The sequence below is a fragment of the Littorina saxatilis genome, linkage group LG15 (genome assembly GCF_037325665.1).
Source record: "Littorina saxatilis isolate snail1 linkage group LG15, US_GU_Lsax_2.0, whole genome shotgun sequence".
NCBI classification, from domain to species: Eukaryota; Metazoa; Mollusca; class Gastropoda; order Littorinimorpha; family Littorinidae; genus Littorina; species Littorina saxatilis.
This window is the reverse complement of record NC_090259.1, coordinates 39,478,373-39,498,763: the sequence shown is the minus strand read 5'-3', so window position 1 is coordinate 39,498,763 and position 20,391 is coordinate 39,478,373. Positions and strand designations below refer to the sequence as shown.

Genomic DNA, 20,391 nt, shown 5'->3' with positions numbered 1-20,391 from the left:
CTCTTTTGAGCGTTGCTTTTAGTGCTTCATCGTGCTCTTTTTGATTGCGACCCCAAATGAGAATGTCATCGATCCAGTTGTCGACTCTCGGAATGTCGCTGAACATCTGTTTGATTGTTTTGTGAAACACCTCACTAGCACTAGCAAGACCCATCGGCAGTCTTTTGAAGACATACCGCCCGAACGGTGTTTGCATGCAGCAAAGTTTTGAGCTTTCTTCGTCTAGTGGTATTTGCCAAAATCCACTTTGTGCGTCTAGCTTTGTGAAAACTTCAGCTCCTTGAAGCTGCGATGTTACTTCGTCTACGGTAGGCAGAGCGAAATGCTCACGTCTCACCGCAACGTTTAGATCTTTTGGATCCATGCAGATTCTCAGGCTTTTATCTGGTTTCTCTACCACGACCATACTGCTAACCCATTCTGTTGGACCTTCTTGTTTTTCAATAACCCCTAACTGTTCCATCCTATCAAGTTCTGCCTTGATTTTATCTTTGAGTGCAAACGGAACCTTTCTCGGAGGTTGAATGACAGGTTTGACTGTTGGATCAAGTTGGATTTTATGTGGTTTGTCCAGACACCCTAGATCTTTGAATACATCTGCGTATTCTTTGTCCACCATGTCTGTGTTGACAGTCATAATTTTGATTATGTTCAGTTTTGTGGTGGAATCAAGTCCCAAAATGGCATGTTGATCTGTGTCTACAACAAAGAAAGTCAGTTCTTCTCCCATCACTGGAAGAGTACACTTTCCACAAACTTTGAGTTTGTTTCCCGTAAAACTTGTGAGTTTTGTTTTTGTGTCTTTGAGGGTTGTTTTGTTTTTCATTCGTTTGAAAACAGTTTTGGGCATGACATTGGCCTGTGCCCCCGTGTCAACCTTAAATTTGACTGTGACCCCCTTTACATCTGTTGTGACAAACAGCTCATTGTCTTTTACTTTAGTGCTTGACAGAGCACTTACGTACAGATCTTCTTCTTCTTCTGTATCTGTGTCATGTTCCTGCATGGCATGTACCTTTTTCTTGCTCTTGCAATGTGTTGCAAAATGATTTTTGTATCCGCATTTGTAACATGTTTTGCCAAACGCCGGACAGTTACGTTTTTCATGTGTTTTGCCACATTTTATGCATTTATGATTTGTTTGACGGGATGCTTTTTGACTCACATGCGAAGCAAAAGTGAGTCTATGTACTCACCCGAGTCGTCCGGCCGGCCGGAAAACTTTAACGTTGAATATTTCTTGGACACTATTCAGTCTATCAGTACCAAATTTGGCAAGATGGTGTATGATGACAAGGTCCAAAAACATATACATAGCATCTTGACCTTGCTTCAAGGTCAAGGTTGCAGGGGCTATAAATGTTGTCCAAAAAACAGCCATTTTTCACATTTTCTCTGAAGTTTTTGAGATTGAATACCTCACCTATATATGATATATAGGGCAAAGTAAGCCCCATCTTTTGATACCAGTTTGGTTTACCTTGCTTCAAGGTCAAGGTTACAGGAGCTCTTCAAAGTTGGATTGTATACATATTTTGAAGTGACCTTGACCCTGAACTATGGAAGATAACTGTTTCAAACTTAAAAATTATGTGGGGCACATGTTATACTTTCATCATGAGACACATTTGGTCACATATGATCAAGGTCAAGGTCACTTTGACCCTTATGAAATGTGACCAAAATAAGGTAGTGAACCACTGAAAGTGACCATATCTCATGGTAGAAAGAGCCAATAAGCACCATTGTACTTCCTATGTCTTGAATTAACAGCTTTGTGTTGCATGACCTTGGATGACCTTGACCTTGGGTCAAGGTCACATGTATTTTGGTAGGAAAAATGTGTAAAGCAGTTCTTAGTGTATAATGTCATTGCTAGGTTTAGCTGAAGGTCAAGGTCATGTAAAGGTCACGGTCAAGCATGTGAGTCGTATGGGCTTTGCCCTTGTTCTTTGTGACTGTGACCTTTGTGCTGGCTCACTTTGTGCACTGTAGCTTCTTGTTCTTGTTTGGGATTTGCTATGTCTTTTACAAGTTTGGATTTGTGCTGCTTCTGCTGCTTTGCACATTTCTACTGCTAGCTTTAGAGTAAGACCTCTGACCTCTAGCAGTTTTTCCCTTGACCTAACATCCTTTATCCCCAGAACCATTTTATCCCTCAACATCCTGTCTTCTTGGTCACCAAAACCACATGTCTTTGCTAATTTTCTCAAAGATTGTACATACGAATCAATGTTTTCATCATCTTCTTGATTTCTATGGTGAAATATGAAAGCTTCATACACTTCATTTGTCTCCCCCACAAAAAATTGTTCGTATTTCTGTATCACATGTGTCAGGCCGGGTTGTCTTTGTCTTCGCCGTCTGCGAAATCAAACCCCTCTAACAGTTCAGCATTATCCTCCCCCATACATGCTAGAAATAATAATAATAATGCAAACTTTTATAGCGCTATTCTAGAAAAATGCCTACTCTTAGCGCTTTACAATACATACATCGACCAAGCATACTATACACGCACAGGCAAAGAAACCGACCAAACATAACCAACAAACTATACATGCACAGGCAAAGAAAACGACCAAACATACAATACACGCACAGGCAAAGATAACGACCAAATACCGCAGTTTTCAGTTCGTTAGCTTCATTTTCCAACCTGGTAGCCTTGGAGTAGTTGGAGAAAGTTCTTCGGAAACGCTCCCATTCCTTTCTGCCCGCTCCAGTTGGTAGTTTTGTTGGGGTTGGTATGCTGGAGGTGAATCCTTTCGGACGTTGTTGTCCCGGCGCCTGTGGCTGTTGCGCCATCTTGTTTTCCACGTGCGTCGTCTGCTGGAGTGTCGTCTGTTGCCCCCGGCTCGCTCTAGCATAAGTCTTGATGCTTTTTGGCAGACTGCATGCTCTGTTGCCTCTCTTGGTTAGTTAGACAGCGCCGACTTCTGACACCATGTTGTGTTTCTTGTCTGCATGGGTGTGTGTTGATACGTATGCATTCATACACACATGCTTGAAACTGGAGTAGGTTCGAAACACGTCTTTACTGTCCAAGCTGTCCAGACCAAAGGGGAAGCACTCTCCCAACATAGTCACGTTGTACACACCATATTTGTGACGTAGTACACAATACAATAGTGACATAGTACACAATATAACAGGGCCTTTTGACAGCAGGTACAACCACTTCTGATGCTGGAAACAATTTAATGGTCGGTCTGTTTGGTAGCTCAGAATATCTTGAAAATTAAACATTCTCAGCCATGCCAGCTACTTCTTTTTTTTTAGTCTGACGTATGTGACAGGGGGAACAAATCAGTGTTTGTTGCATACACCAAATGCAGATATTTTTTTTTCATCTCAGTATCTGTTATCAGTTATGTTGTTTGAGCGTTACACTTGGATGATATGCCTCATTGAGAAGGCTTTTCAATAAAATGAGTAAATGTTATTACCACAGGACATTCGGGTTTGGTTTGTCTTCATGCAGTGTGTGTGTGTGTGTGTGTGTGTGTTGAGACTCTCACATTTATGACAAAGCTTGTGCCAGATAATACAGTAGTGGGCATGTGCTTAAGAAGTACTGTAACCTACACAGACCGCTGACAAAAAAAATGAAACTTTAAATTATAATGAGTATTTACTGTCTCGTAAGAATTCACTTGCACATGAAATTGCTTTGTTTAAATGCAAAAAAGTGTGTCATTACTCCAAACATTATGTATGCATTTTACATTAGCTGGGAGAAAAAACAACTTGGTGATGTTTGCAGAAACACTTTGCTGGATAATAAACTTCACAGATGTAATGAGGCTTCTGCTACATAAATATCCACAATTTGATGTAACATCTACAACACTTAATCATTGCCATCAACTGCATGTTTTCCACACATCTTTAAAGATAAATTGTAGTTGCCTTGTGCAACATCAAAAGATAAGAATGGTAAGTTATTGGAACGTTTAATTTATAACAAAACAAAACGATCACATGATAACACATTTGTGATTGTTTTGTTTTGTCATAAAATAAGTTTCCATAATTTACCTTTTTTTTTGGTTGGAATTTTGGAACGTTAGCAGTGTATCTATTTTTGGGCTTGCTTTGGAATTACTGTTCCCTTTATGTCAAATTTTGAAGGATTTTAATTCTTTGTGATTGCGAGTACAAGCTTACACATTTAGATAACATAAACACTATACCATACCCTTTCACTCCTCGTGTACATGTACTTCTATTCATAGATCCTGTATCTGCAAAATCTCGAGTTCTATTACAGCAACGAATGCTGCAGGGGAGGTAATCTGCAACCTGGATCCGCTCTGTGTATATGTGCGGACTACCTCCCTTAGAGTTCTCACACGCTTGCTCCTTTTTGACTCGCATGCGAAGCAAAAGTGAGTCCCCGTCCGTCCGGACGTCCGTCCGGACGTCCGTCCGGAAAACTTTAAAGTTGGATATTTCTTGGACACTATTCAGTCTATCAGTACCAAATTTGGCAAGATGGTGTATGATGACAAGGCCCCAAAAAACATACATAGCATCTTGACCTTGCTTCAAGGTCAAGGTCGCAGGGGCCATAAATGTTGTCTAAAAAACAGCTATTTTTCACATTTTTCCCATTTTCTCTGATGTTTTTGAGATTGAATACCTCACCTATATATGATATATAGGGCAAAGTAAGCCCCATCTTTTGATACCAGTTTGGTTTACCTTGCTTCAAGGTCAAGGTCACAGGAGCTCTTCAAAGTTGGATTGTATACATATTTTGAAGTGACCTTGACCCTGAACTATGGAAGATAACTGTTTCAAACTTAAAAATTATGTGGGGCACATGTTATGCTTTCATCATGAGACACATTTGGTCACATATGATCATGGTCAAGGTCACTTTGACCCTTATGAAATGTGACCAAAATAAGGTAGTGAACCACTAAAAGTGACCATATCTCATGGTAGAAAGAGCCAATAAGCACCATTGTACTTCCTATGTCTTGAATTAACAGCTTTGTGTTGCATGACCTTGGATGACCTTGACCTTGGGTCAAGGTCACATGTATTTTGGTAGGAAAAATGTGTAAAGCAGTTCTTAGTGTATGATGTCATTGCTAGGTTTAGTTAAGGTCAAGGTCAAGCATGCGAGTCGTATGGGCTTTGCCCTTCTTGTTAAATATTGTTTTCTTCCATTGAAATTCTTCACACTTATGTTTGAATTCAGTACTTACAGAATGTTATGGTTTTCCCTTTTCGTTGCATCTTGACATGATACAAATCTGAGCCATTGAGGTGAACAAGCAATAGTGTGCAACCGTATCATCAATACATGTAATATCATTTTGTAAATACAATTTTTAAACAACCGTCTTGTTTTGCAAAATGCAGGTTTTATCAACAGCGCATTTTTCTCTTCTTTTATTTTCTTGCATGATTCTGTTACAGCGTTCTTTTATAAACGGAACACCGTCAACCAATTCAGCTTTTGGTGACATCTACATGGGAATCATTGTTTTGTTATAACGTCGGTACAGTAGGGTACGTACTGGCCTGATGGTTTACGGGAGACGGGGTGGGCCTTTAAGGTGATTGATGGTCTCGCTCAGACCTGCCTGGAACCTCTCACAAAGAGATGCTTTTTTAAACAATTTGAACACAAACGAGCAATTTTTTCTATAAGTAGTGACCGACAAATAGCGCAAGGCAATACTAGCGGAAGCACGTGGTTATCAATCAATCAATCAATCAATGAGTCTTATATCGCGCATATTCCGTGGGTACAGTTCTAGGCGCTCTGCAGTGATGCCGTGTGAGATGAAATTTTATACGGCCAGTAGATTGCAGCCATTTCGGCGCATATTTACCTTTCACGGCCTATTATTCCAAGTCACACGGGTATAGGTAGACAATTATTAACTGTGCCTAAGCAATTTTGCCAGGAAAGACCCTTTTGTCAATCGTGGGATCTTTAACGTGCACACCCAATGTAGTGTACACGGGGGGAGGTTCGGACACCGAAGAGAGTCTGCACACAAAGCCGGTTGACTCTGTGAAATAAATTTCCGCCGAACCTGGGATCGAACTCACGCTGACAGCGGCCAACTGAATACAAATCCGGCGCGCTACCAACTGAGCTATATCCCCGCCAGGAGGCCCCCATTCATACGGATAGTTTCGAGGTTGACCATGGGCAGCGCCATTTTGTTGTGAAATACATCATCAGTTTGTGTACACAGGAAGTTGTGACATCCGTCACCCTATGGGAGGGGTGATGGCAACATTGTTCATCAGTAGAAAGTTGTGAAATCCGTCACCCTATGGGAGGGGTGCAGGCAAAATTGTTCAACAAAAACATCATAGGTCGAACTGTGCAGGGCCAACCGCAACAAACTCAAACCATTCATTCTATACTGCATTTGAGTGACTTGTATACCGACATTTTCATTTCTTATTTTCAGCACAGGTGTAGGAAAAAATCATGAACCAAAATGTTATTTATTTTCTAATTTAACATTTGTTTTACAAATGTGACCATGGTCTTTCAAACATACAGTGACATTAAACATTGTTATGTTAAAAAAAGAAAAAAAGCTTTTGTGCACAAATCAGAAAATACATTGTACATTTTATCTACAGGCCAAACTGTGTCTGTGGCGGCAAAGGACCCAGCAAGTCAGTCTCTCCTCTCCCCCATACTCTGTCGGTCTCTCTCTCCCCCTCTCTCCCATAGTCTGCCAATCTCTCTCTCTCTCTCTCTCTCTCTCTCTCTCTCTCTCTCTCTCTCTCTCTCTCTCTCTTTCTCTCTCTCACTGTCTCCTCTCGTTCTATCTTTTCTCTCTCCACCTATTTTTTTAAAAGTTTTTTTTTATACATTTTGTCTTATATTTTCTTCCGTCATCATTTCTCCTTTTGTTACCTAACGTTTCTTTATTTCAATTTCACAGATAGCAACATATATGCGAGTCACAAGTCAATTATTTTTCTTAAACTTAACTCTTTTTCAAAAATACATCCGATCTCAAAAGGGGTACCGTATCTAGTATTGTTGATTTTGTTTTGCATGATTATATACTCTTATTCTACTCTCTTAGACAATATGTGATAACCGGCAAGGTGCTGACTTTCGTTTGTGCATTGTTGATGGTGAATGCATGTTAATTTATTTTTAATATACTTTCTTATGTGATAACCAATGTGCTGTATTTTCTCAGTTTTGCTGATGTTATACGCTTGGTACATATATTTACTCATTTTCCTTAAATAACATGTGATAACATTACTTCATAGCTAAGCACATGATTTTACCTATGGCACAACACAAATCTCTAGCCTTCCTCTCTGAGATGCGTTTGAAGACAGACTGTTAAAAGAGAATAAATGTATGTACATAATTATGATAGAATAATGATGCATGAATTGAAGAAATGTATAAGAACACAAGAATGTATGAATGACAAAGAACAAATGTTTATTTTTGAATGTTTTATGTATGTTTTATTACGGACACAAAAGCTCAGCAATGCAATTTCTTTTTTTTAGAGATTAATAAAGTTTATTGTATTGTATTGTATTGTATTGTATTCTTGTTAACTTCGCAATTTCCGGAAAACATCCACTTTCACTTTGAGACTGTACATGTTCTGTTTACATTCAACACTATCACAACCACTTTGCATTGCAATACTGAAATAAATTTTTTCTGTGTTCGAAAGCTACAGCCAATCGTTAATATATCCCCTTAGGTACAGTTTTATAACATTGTCACATGTAAACAATAGGAAGTTTTCAGCCTTCAATCCACTATTTAACATAGTAAGTCAAGCTTTTCAAACCTTATTAATAATTGCTTTGATGTTTTGCTGATGTTCAGTTTATTATTTAATAAAGATCTCATGGTTCAAAATTTCATATTGTTTTTTCCATAACGTGCGTGTGTTCCATTTCAAACTAACCCCACTGATGTGAACTCCATTATTACTGTCACATTTGTTTTAAAATTACACCCATAATCAAAACCAACGCGCAAACACACACACACACCACAACTACACACATATATGTACTCGTTACCATTAGCCAACGCTCGTCACAACACTGATAGACTACGAAGCAATCTCTTCGATCATCTCTGCGCTGAGTCAGTCACACTTTTGCTCACCCCTGCCAACAATCTCAAACGTATCCTTTTTTTTCAATCACTACAAAATGATCATACAGCTTTTTATGTCTCACTAAATTATAAATCAGATGTATGTGGTTGTTTGTTGCCTTGAATGCCCCAAGGGGCAAAAATGAGTGTTTCTTTCAAACTAATTAGGAGTTATCTGTCCTTATAGAGTTTTAAAAAATATATATATAAATCCCATGCTAATTTCAAATACAGCGTTTTGCTATTCACTTCAATATAATAGTAAATAACAATCAAGAAATAACGAAGCCTTTAAACCACAATTTCCCAGATATTTACACTTTTCATTTTGTTTCAATTCACACCACTAAACATACACTTCGCCTTTTGCTATTCAGTCTCAAGTCTAAATAATAATAGTATAAATCATAACTAATTTTCTTCACACCATCATAGACATAATGTTGCCTAACATGTTCTTTGTAGGCTTACAATCGTTGGTTTTCACAATAAATATTGCATTACTGTAATTGTCTTCTTTTTCTTTAACAATGTCTTTCCAAAAACAAAACTCAAAGACCACAAAAGCTATTGCAACCTACTCCTATCTCTCGTCTCTCTTCCTGGGTACAATGGTACCTAAGACTTACATTCAAATGCTTACATTTCCATGCTACCCACATTGTCAAAATACCAATAATTATTCAAAACAAATGTTAACTACTACCTAACTTCATTTCAGACCCACACCCATTATTATACACATATTTCACATTTAAACCATTAGTCGGCCCCCTGTCGATATTTTTATCGACTAAGTTCCTTGTATATGTTGATTTGTGTCTGAATAGCAACACTGCTGCTGGCGAACTTTTCCATTGAATCACAGGTGAATGACCTTACAAGTCTCTATTATTCTTCATTGGCTCTGTCGACGCCCGTTTTTAACCGCTTTTTTACCGCTTGCTTCCCTTTATATAATAAATCGGCCATACGGCGTCGTCGTTCCGAACTAAATCTTCCAAATCTCCAAAACCGTTTGGTATTATGAAATAACGTCAGTACCTTTCGGCGATTGGTCAATGCTTTTCGGAGGGAGATTGTTTGTTGGTTCGTTCATGGGCTGAAACTCCCACGGCTTTTAGGTGTATGACCGTTTTTACCCCGCCATTTAGGCAGCCATACGCCGCTTTCGGAGGAAGCATGCTGGGTATTTTCGTGTTTCTATAACCCATCGAACTCCGACATGGATTACAGGATCTTTTTCGTGCGCACTTGGTCTTGTGCTTCCGTGTACACACGGGGGTGTTCGGACACCGAGGAGAGTCTGCACACAAAGTTGACTCTGAGAAATAAATCTCTCGCCGAACGTGGGGACGTACTCACGCTGACAGCGGCCAACTGGATACAAATCCAGCGCGCTACCGACTGAGCTACATCCCCGCCCTCCCCTCGGAGGGAGTGCCAACATAATGTTGGTCACACTTGAAATTAATGCTATTTGGTCAGTTTTGCTTTCCAAATTGATACGAAGTGAACGGGAACATAGGGGCAGTTATATCATCTTAACTCTCCTCGAACAGTGATATCGACAGAGCGAACGGTACTCAACTTGTACGAATGGAAAGACTAGGAAACCGACAGGTCGATACTGATCCCCACGCTTGAGAACTCAAGTGTAATATTTGAAGTTAAATCTCTCGTGCGAATCATGAGCCACATTTGGGGGGGTTTGTTTGTTTGTTTGCTTGCTTGACGCCCAGCCGACCACGAAGGGCCATATCAGGGCGGTACATTTGGGGGGCCCAGGTAGCTCTGTTGGTAGAGCTCTAGACTTGTGATCGTAAGGTCGCAGGTTCGAATCCGTGTCGGGACGGACACGGGTCAACTTTAAGTGCAGACCCAGAGACTTTTCTTTCTTTTCTTTATTTGGTGTTTAACGTCGTTTTCAACCACGAAGGTTATATCGCGACGGAGACCCAGAGACGGTATTCATCTCCCACAGTGCAGATGGCTGATACCACCTAAACACGCATACAATTGTGAATCTCATCTAAATTCGGGTTAAAACCAGGGAACATGCCACTAATGGCTTTGCCGTGAGGGCGTAAAACTTGAATTTCTCTCATGAGCCACATTAGGTCAGTCGGTAAAGCGCTCGGTTAGTCGGTAAAGCGCCTGATCGCTAATCGTCAAGTGTTTCGGCGGTCACGGGTCCGAATCTCTTTTGGGCAAGAATTCTTTATTTCATATTTTTTTTTACCTTTTTTACATTTAGTCAAGTTTTGGAGGCTTAAAAATTAATTAATGACTTTGGTCATTAAAAATCTCAAAATTGTAATTAAAATAATTTTTTTTTATAAACGAACCAAAATTGTGAAAAAATGCAGTGCGTTCAGTTTTATTCTGTGAGTTCCACAGCTTGACTAAATGTAGTAATTTCGCCTTACGCGACTTGTTGGTTTATTTTCTTAACTCGCAATTCTTGTATTTTATTCATTTTCCTTTATTCCAATGGTTTTGAATGATTTGTTAAAATCTAATTAATCAAAACGTTGCATAATTATTGAGTACTTCCAAAGTACGATTTCCCAGAATAACCCATTCTATGTTTTAGTATCATCGACTTTTGTGAAATGCCCAATGGGCGATTGTATCACCGCACGTCGACGATTGCACCTAGGATGTTCCCGTAACGGACTCGCTGCTAATCCAACAAGAAGTTAAATGGGCCTCCGAGCTAATCGACCAAGAAGCAAAATGGGCCTCCCTGCTAATCGACCAAGAAGCTATAACGGCTTCCCTGCTGAAGCAACAAGAAGCAAAATGGGCCTCCTTCCTAAGAAATCAAGAAACCGAAACGGCCTCCACAGAGACAGAACTTGAACACATTAAACGCGTGTTTTGCCAACAGGAGCAGAAAATCGTTGACTTAGAACAGAAGCTGACTTATCAAGAAAGCCTGCTAAGTCAACAACAGAAGAAACTCTTAGACCAAAAAGACTTACTGCGTCAACAAGAACACACGCTGTCTCACCAAGAAAGCCTGCTTCGGGAACAAGGTGCTAGGCTGTCCTACCAAGAGGGGCTGCTGCAGCAGCAAAGTAGAACCATCCAGGAACTAAGACATAGGTATTTCGGACCACGTTCCTTCCTTGACGAGAGCTTGCGTCACAGCACAAACATGTCTCAGCCCAAAACACCTCTAACAGGAACGACCTCAGACTCGACATCCCATGACGTCATGCCTCGCTCTGACGACACAGGGCCGTGGGAAGCGGTGATGAGTCACATTAGTCAGCAGGTGACGGAGATGGAGGCCGACATCCAGGCGTTGAAGAACAGCAACACACAGCAGGACCTGGCTATCCAGGACGCACGGAGCTCCACCTTCGTTCACTGGGGCAGTTCCTCATGCAGCAATCTCTCTCACACCGTCTACTCGGGCGTCGTGGGCGGCTCGGACGCTGGTCACAGCGGGGCTGCCACCAACTACCTGTGTCTGACCATGTCACCTGTCTTCAGTGATCACGCAGTCCCAGCTTCCCTGGCCTTGCTGTACGGCACTGAATACGAAACTATTGACTCTCACCAGAACAAAGACGCGGTGTGTGCCGTGTGTCGCCCCACGCTGTCCACGACAGTGATGATCCCCGGGACCAACGTCTGCACACCTGGCTGGCACCTGCAGTACTCCGGATTCCTCATGGCGGGAGAGTTCAAACACCAAGCTGGTTCCGAGTACATCTGTGTGGACTCTAATATGGAGAACACTGTGCACGGGGATGCCAACGAAAACGGAAAACTGTTGTACTACACTGTGACTTGGTGCGGCAGCTTGCCTTGTACCCCCTACATCAACAACAAAGTTGTCACGTGCGCTGTGTGTTCCAAGTGAAAGACGAACGTGTGCTGGATAAAACTGATAACTGGTAAACACACACACACACAAAATAAAACAAGTCGCGTAAGGCGAAATTACTACATTTAGTCAAGCTGTGGAACTCACACAATGAAAATGAACGTAGTCCGACGCTAGTGCAAAAGGCAGTGGAAAGTGACGAGTCTGTTTGGCGCGGTAGCGATTGCGCTGTGCTTCATAGCACGCTTTACTGTACCTCTCTTCGTTTTAACTTTCTGAGCGTGTTTTTAATCCAAACATATCATATCTATATGTTTTTATAATCAGGAACCGACAAGGAATAAGATGAAATAGTTTTTAGATCGATTTCGGAAATTTAATTTTGATCATAATTTCAGAGCTTGTTTTTAATCCAAATATAACATATGTATATGTTTTTGGAATCAGAAAATGACGAAGAATAAGATGAAATTGTTTTTGGATCGTTTAATAAAAAAATAATTTTAATTACAAGTTTCCGATTTTTAATGACCAAACTCACTCATTAGTTTTTAAGCCACCAAGCTGAAATGCTATACCAAACCTCGGCCTTTGTCGAAGATTGCTTTGCCAAAATTTCCATCAATTTAATGGAAAAATGAGGGTGTGACAGTGCCGCCTCAACTTTTACAAAAAGCCGGATATGACGTCATCAAAGGTATTTATCGAAAAAAATGAAAAAACGTACGGGGATATCACACCCAGGAACTCTCATGTCAAATTTCATAAAGATCGGCCCAGTAGTTTAGTCTGAATCGCTCTACACACACACACAGACAGACAGACACACACACACACACACACACACACACACACACACACACACACACACACACACACACACACACACACATACACCACGACCCTCGTCTCGTTTCCCCCCTCTACGTTAAAACATTTTAGTCAAAACTTGACTAAATGTAAAAATGAAAATATGGTATATCGTCTTCTGTCTCATCTTCATCGACCTGACCTGTTTTATTTTGTTTGTAATATGTTTTTAAATAGTTGAACTGCACAGCGCTTAGAACTCTTATCGGAATTAGTGCTATAACAAAGTGATCAAAAGCGTACCTGACGGTGACCCAATTTAGGGCGGGAAGGGAGAGGGGGGGGGGGGGGGGGGGTGAATGCCGCACCGGAGACAAGATTGGCAACGTCCTCATACAGCGTGAAAGCGTTGCCATGCGATCGCTAACACCACAAACAACTGTGTCAGTCGCATTCACGGACCGGTCAAGCGCTAATGACATTGAAATGAGCGCTCCAACGATCCTGTGTCGGCAAGGAAAGGCCCTTCCAAAAGCAATAATATGAACCTCCTGGTCCGGGGCGGGGATGTAGCTCAGTCGGTAGCGCGCTGGATTTGTATCCAGTTGGCCGCTGTCAGCGTGAGTTCGTCCCCACGTTCGGCGAGAGATTTATTTCTCAGGGTCAACTTTGTGTGCAGACTCTCCTCGGTGTCCGAACACCCCCGTGTGTACACGCAAGCACAAGACCAAGTGCGCACGAAAAAGATTCATGTCAGAGTTCGGTGGGTTATAGAAACACGAAAATACCCAGGATGCTTCCTCCGAAAACGGCGTATGGCTGCCTAAATGGCGGGGTAAAAAACGGTCATACACGTAAAATTCCACTCGTGCAAACAAAACACGAGTGTACGTGGGAGTTTCAGCCCACGAACGCAGAAGAAGAAGAAGAACCTCCTGGTCCTTGAACCCTTTAAAATGTAACCAAGGACCCCTCATACATTAAACGTTAGGGGTCCCGGGACCCTCTATCTAGGTGGAGCGTCGGTGACGAGCCTTGATAATTAACTTAAATTATACAATTTAGTCCTTGTAACTTTTCAAGTAATTTCGTACACAAAAACGTTTTCTTGATCAGATACGTACTATCATTATGTTGTTGTTGGTTGTGTTTTTTTTTTTAGGGGGGGGGGGGGGGTGGGGTAAAATTCTGTCATAAAGTCCACATATTGTTTTCTTGCAAAAGGCATGTCCCCTGTGTTTAGCAAACAGTTTTCCTGGTCCACTACCTTTATTTGAAAATAAAATAAAAACCAGGTCATAATTTCTCTTTATTTGAATGAACCTCTTTTTCAAAATAATATTGTGCAGACTAAACAAAATCATTGCTTGAACAATTTAAAAAATCAGTTGGTTAAACCTACATTAAGGGCAGGAGCTACCTTCAAATACACCGTTTTTCCCTTCAAGTCATTTGACCACAGCATTCATGAAACAGAGCTGTTTGTGTTAAAACCTCGGTGTGCTTTTGCTTCAATGTATGTTGAGTAATACAGTAGTATATGATGAAAAACAAAATGTGCTTTTGAAATCGTCTGGAACAAAACATCTATCAGAATGTCTAAAACAATTCTGCAAAAGTTCAAATCATTCTGATGAATAGTGTTGAAAGTATCTTGTCATCCGTGAACTCACATTACTTTTCATTTAATAATTTTTGTTAAAGTCAATCTAAGAGCAATTTTTGGGGGACCATATACTATCATTCTACGTACATTGACGCAAATGCACACCACATTTTAACACAAACAGTTCTGTTATATGAATGTTGTGGTCAAATGACTTGGAAGAGAAAAAAAGTGTATTTGAGGGTACCTCCTGCCCTTAAAAGTACGTGTACCTTCTATGTGCATGATACATTGTCAAATCAGAGATGAATCAAACTGATAACGTCGCTGTCGTTCAAAATATCAGGCGTGTTGCACGTGGAATTGGATAACGCATTTTGCATTTGTGCTGTGAACAGTCCCTCAATGTCGAAAGTTGGCCTCGGGGCGTTTTCAGCGTCCTGTACTGCATCCTCAATGTTACAGTCGTTCCGCCCTGCTCCTTCCTCTGTTGTTTGGAACGCCTGGTTTACGTGCTCGACGGAGACGTGGGTAGCAGTTGTTGTGTCTATGTTGTCCACTTTGATGGAATACTGCAGCCTGTAAGAGGATAGAGGCATTGACTGATGAAAGCGCTTTGTTCTGTTCACATTGGTTAAACTGCTTTGAAAACAAATATTACCGCTCCAAACTTTTCTTCAATAAACCTGAGATTCACACTCGCACGCACGCACACACGCACGCACGTACACACGTACGTACGTACGCTCGCGCGCATTCACACACACACACACACACACACATACACGCACATACACGCACACACACACACACACACACACACACACACACTCACAGACACACAGGCACACACATACACACACACACTCACATACGCCCCCCCCACACACACACATACGCCCCCTCACACACACATACGCCCCCCCCCACACACATACCTGTCCCAAAAGAGCGAGTCGTCGACGTGGATGTAAGTGAAGGTTTTGCAGCAACGACGGAGCAGGGGGGTCATGTCTGATTCCTTGACTTGCTCCAGCACCACGATCACCAGGTGACACCTCCGCTCTTCCAGCGACTGACAGTACGCCTGGTGCAGTTCCTCCATTGCCCAGCAGCTTCTAAACATTTAAATCCAAAATTAGATAGACGTTCCGAAATTCAGACTGTAGTTTTCTTCCGATGGATATTTTAGAAGCAAAAAAAAACCCCACCAGAGTTGTATGTTATTGGAACGTTTCATTATTGACAAAAGAAAACGTTACATTTACAGTACGTTCACCCAGTGGTCGTTTACAAAGTCAGACAAACACTTATGATACAAATACATGAAATAAACCTGGAACTTGGAACTTAAAATCGTCGATGAAACTCGCGCAAAAAAAGAAAAAAGAAAACCCAAGTCATGAAAACTAGAAACCAAAATTCATCAACTTACTTCACAAAACTTGTCGACAAAATCACGAGGGTGTGCTTGCTAGCCGCGATGCAGTCAACGATGTTGTCTATGATGGGTTTGCCCACGATGAAGTCTCTCTGGTGGATGCACAGTCTGACAGGTCCAGAACCACCCAATGGGTTCTCGCAGGGTTCCTCCAACCTCTTGACCAGGGTTCCCACCACCCAGTCGCTGTCCTGATGAGCGTAGGCCACGAAGGCATCGTACACCTTGTCCGGGCTGTCTGACGGATCCTGGCGTTGGCACGTGCAGCGAAGAAGGATGTGCATTCGTGTGAACACGAGAATTTTGACCTGGGGAGTAATGGGAATAGATGAATTCCAATATAACTCTGTTAACAGGCACGTGCAGCGAAGAAGGATGTGCATTCGTGTGAACACGAGAATTTTGACCTGGGGAGTAATGGGAATAGATGAATTCCAATATAACTCTGTTAACAAACAAACAAAAAGCATATAGACTAAACAAGCCACCACCGTTATAACTCATATCAGTAAGCCGAATAGACGATTTTAGGACATAACCTGGTCGGGTTTGCATGTGTTGTGAAAGAGTGAATACCCTTGCTTTTACTTGGCCAATCACTGGCGAGGGGTGTGTCGGAAACACGTGGACAGGAGCACGTGTGAGTTTATTTGTCAGAGGAAAAACAAGGGTATTCACTTTTTCACAACCCATTCAAACCCGACAAGGTTATTTCATAAAATCGTCTATTTGACTAACTGATATGAGTTATAAGGACTGGGTGGCCGAGTGGTAACGCACTTGCCTCGGAAGCGAGAGGTTGCGAGTTCGACCCTGGGTCAGGGCGTAAGCAATTTTCTCCCCCCTTTCCTAACCTAGGTGGTGGGTTCAAGTGCTAGTCTTTCGGATGAGACGAAAATCCGAGGTCCCTTCGTGTACACTACATTGGGGTGTGCACGTTAAAGATCCCACGATTGACAAAAGGGTCTTTCCTGGCAAAATTGTATAGGCATAGATACAAATGTCCACCAAATACCCGTGTGACTTGGAATAATAGGCCGTGAAAAGTAAATATTCGCCTTAATTGGCTTGAGATTTACTGGCCGATGTGAATGCGTGATATATTGAGTAAAAAATTCCATCTCACACGGCAGAAATGAATATGTAAAGCGCTTAGAGAACGTCAAGCGCTATATAAATCGCCCCATACATACATACATAATGGTGGTGTTTGGTCTCTATGCTTTTTGTTTGTTTGTTTGTGTGTTAGCTTGTTTCAAGCCTTTTTTCCCCCTCCCTCCCATCCCCCATCTCCTTCCTTTCTGACTGTCTCTGTCATTCTTGTTTTTTTTCTAATTCTTTCTTCTTTCTTTCTAAGTGACATTTTGTATTCTTTCTCTCGACACTTGCTTTGAGTCAGAACCAAAACGTTCATCAAATATGAAATTTCTCATTATCGAGTCCCCCTATCTGCCAACTTTCCGCGCAATTTTATCAATTAAGTCTGTGTACCCACCTCTTGTCTGTATTTCACAGCCAGCATCAACAAACCCAACACAAGCAGACACACAACAGCCATTGTTGCAATCACAACGCGCAGTCTTTTCTCACTATCACGGATCACCACAGGGCACTCCAGATCACCCTCTGTCAAGGAGCCAATCGTACTTCCAGAAAGTTCAGGGGGTGTTGCGCATTCCATGACAGACAGGTGACTTCTGTAGATTATCATAGGAGGCTCCACCCACTTTGATCCATCTTGCAGTTCAGTCAACAGATCCTTAATATTGCAGTTGCAGTCGACAGGGTTATTTCGAATGTCAACGAAAAAATCCGGCACCTGTGCCCATTCTTCGAACATCTGGAACGACAGCTGTGTGATGTCATTGTACTGCAAGTCCAACGTTGTGGATGGTTTGCCGTCAGTATTGGGATACGGTTCTATGCGCCCAACTTCTGTTATCCTGTTGTGCGATAGATTCATTATCTGCATTTTGGAATTTTTGAAACTGACTCTCCATTGCCGGATTTTATTGGGGACTTCTCCAAGCTTTGTGAAGCTGTAGTTGAGACTTCTCAGCTGTGGATACTCTGAGTTGCGAACCAAGTCTTCAAAGTACTGTTTGTCCATGGGCTCATTGTAGCTTTCATCTACAGCATGAAACAAAGAAACAGTAACAACAACCAAAATCCTAAACGAAATCGCATCATGGCAAAGCGCGAAAACCAAAACCCAACCCAACAGCAACCCGAACAAAGCAAATCCAGTTACCTCTAAATGATGAAACACACAGCTGTTCTGAAACTTAGCCAGCAGAATACGACTCTTCAACGCGTCTCTGCCTGTGCCAGTGCTTTCAACAGACTCCCCAGGACCTGAACTTGCAGCGAGTCGATCTGCGCAGTGTTGGAACCGACCACCCATAGCCTTAGTTTGGTTCACAACATTGTCAAACATTGCAGCATTGCTCTGCACCTGTTCCCAGGTGAGGTTTAGACTCTCAAGTGCGGTGGCCAATACAGCGGAGCATTCGTCCGTGTCCGTGATGTTTCGATAGACGAAAGACCTCAGACTGCTCTCCTGGCCGCACTGAAAGCCACGACTGACACGGTCCGTGTGGCTCAACACTCGGTCAAGATCTTCTGGGTTGTCCAGCCAGATGCAGTCATGCATGTCCAGCTCCCGTAGGCAGTCCCGGATGTGTTCTGCTGAGGTGTTGAAGTCTGCGTACTTGTCCACTAGCTTGCAGCTGTGAACGGTCAGCTTGGCCAACCCTGGGGCTCGCATTGGCCAGGGTAGACTTATGATTGCTCCATTTTCACAATTCACGATCACAGCAACCTGATAAGTCGATACAATGGCACAGTCAGTGGGATTTGCAATGAAAATGTGTTTGGTCAATTATCCATTCTTTTTATAAAGTATTGACATAAATCACAGAAATAAACTTAAAATATAAAAAAATAACACGTTTATGGCTGCACATAAACATACAAATTCAATATTACACAAGTTAAAACATGTAGACATAAAGTATATTATTTTGTTGTGTCAATCTTCTTGTTCTAAATATCAATTCAAACGAACTTGTCATTCAATGCTATTAAATGCTATTGTACGTCTGTTCCATAAGGTTAGAACTGCTTTTTTCATGAGAAGATTTAAAACGTTCTGTAAACCATTTGAGTCACACTGGGGGTTTATCTTACATAAAGATGTAAATTGTACATTTTACAAAACTGTGACGTTTACAAAAAACAGGATTAGAGCAGAACATTGATTGTTACTGCGCAGTTCTTACCTCAATTCCTTTTGATTCTACCAACGGACCAAGATATTTTCTCAAACCCACCAGGCGCCATTTTACACCTTGGCCTGGTGTCACGCGGCAAGTAATGGTTGCATTGACATCATCATCTCCGTCATAGCCTACGTCACAGAAGCTGCTCCAGTCAGGAGGTAGCTAGACTGAGAGATTGAAGCCCTGTGACGATGACGTACTTTGATGCCAAAAAGACGATGTCGAAAATTGCAAGGATGAAAACATCGACACTGTTGATAATTCAACTAAGTGGACGCGCACAAAGCACACGGCCAAAAATAATGTATGGCACTCCATGTTGCGTATCAGATGAGCAAATGCAAGTAAGTCTATACTAGTCGAATATAAATGTTACGACGTAAAAGCAGTTGAAAGTGTCTGCAGTCAGTTTTGATTTATGTTTCAGAAAAATAACAAAACACATTTAACAACAGCACTGTTTTGTTGTTGTTTTACACATGGCTACAATTTATTTCCTTGTAACTCATCGTTTCGTATTTTTAAACTGCACCTATGCTCTTACTCAGACAAAATTAATAGAGACCAAACAAGGGCTATTTTCGACGGGGAAATCAAATGCAATATGCGGATCTCTACACGCTGCAAAGTTTCCTTAACCTTTGCCGGATGCCGCTTTTGACTACACACGCCCGACGATGCGGGTTTGTCTGAACCCATACATTTGAAAGAGGGTTTTTACCGTTTATTTCTCTAACGACGGGGTGGGTTCAGGGAAACCCACAGCGCTACTTCAGTGGGTGCATCGAGTTTCTCCCTTCACCGACTTCTTGCAGGGGAGGGAGAAGGGGAGGGAGAGGGGGAGGGAGAGACTGAGAGAGACTGAGAGAGACTGAGAGAGACTGAGAGACTAAGAAAGAGAGAGAGAGACTAAGAAAGAGAGAGGGAGAGAGACTAAGAAAGAGAGAGAGAGAGACTAAGAAAGAGAGAGAGAAAGAGACTAAGAAAGAGAGAGAGAGAGATACTAAGAAAGAGAGAGAGAGAGACAAAGAAAGAGAGAGAGAGACTAAGAAAGAGAGAGAGAGAGAGAGAGAGACAAAGAGAGAGAGAGAGAGAGGGACTAAGAAAGAGAGAGAGAGAGACTAAGAAAGAGAGAGAGAGAGGCTAAGAAAGAGAGAGAGACTAAGAAAGAGAGAGAGACTAAGAAAGAGAGAGAGAGAGAGACTAAGAAAGAGAGAGAGAGAGACTAAGAAAGAGAGAGAGAGACTAAGAAAGAGAGAGAGAGACTAAGAAAGA

General features: G+C 41.8%; 2 protein-coding genes across 2 annotated transcripts; one reads left to right on the top strand and one right to left on the bottom strand.

The window, feature by feature from the left end:
- Positions 1-10,814: 10,814 nt before the first annotated feature.
- On the top strand, positions 10,815-12,246 carry LOC138949288 (uncharacterized). The gene has a single exon (XM_070321076.1). It carries the CDS (start codon positions 11,301-11,303, stop codon positions 12,012-12,014), a length of 714 nt encoding a protein of 237 aa, XP_070177177.1. The 5' UTR covers positions 10,815-11,300; the 3' UTR covers positions 12,015-12,246.
- Positions 12,247-14,226: 1,980 nt separating this feature from the next.
- Positions 14,227-18,664, bottom strand: LOC138949287 (toll-like receptor 2 type-2). Its single transcript, XM_070321075.1, has 4 exons — positions 17,331-18,664; positions 15,830-16,143; positions 15,333-15,512; positions 14,227-14,973 (listed from the first exon to the last, which is right to left on the bottom strand). Exons 1-4 carry the CDS (start codon positions 18,600-18,602, stop codon positions 14,694-14,696), a joined length of 2,046 nt encoding a protein of 681 aa, XP_070177176.1. The 5' UTR covers positions 18,603-18,664; the 3' UTR covers positions 14,227-14,693.
- Between the last annotated feature and the right edge of the window lie 1,727 nt (positions 18,665-20,391).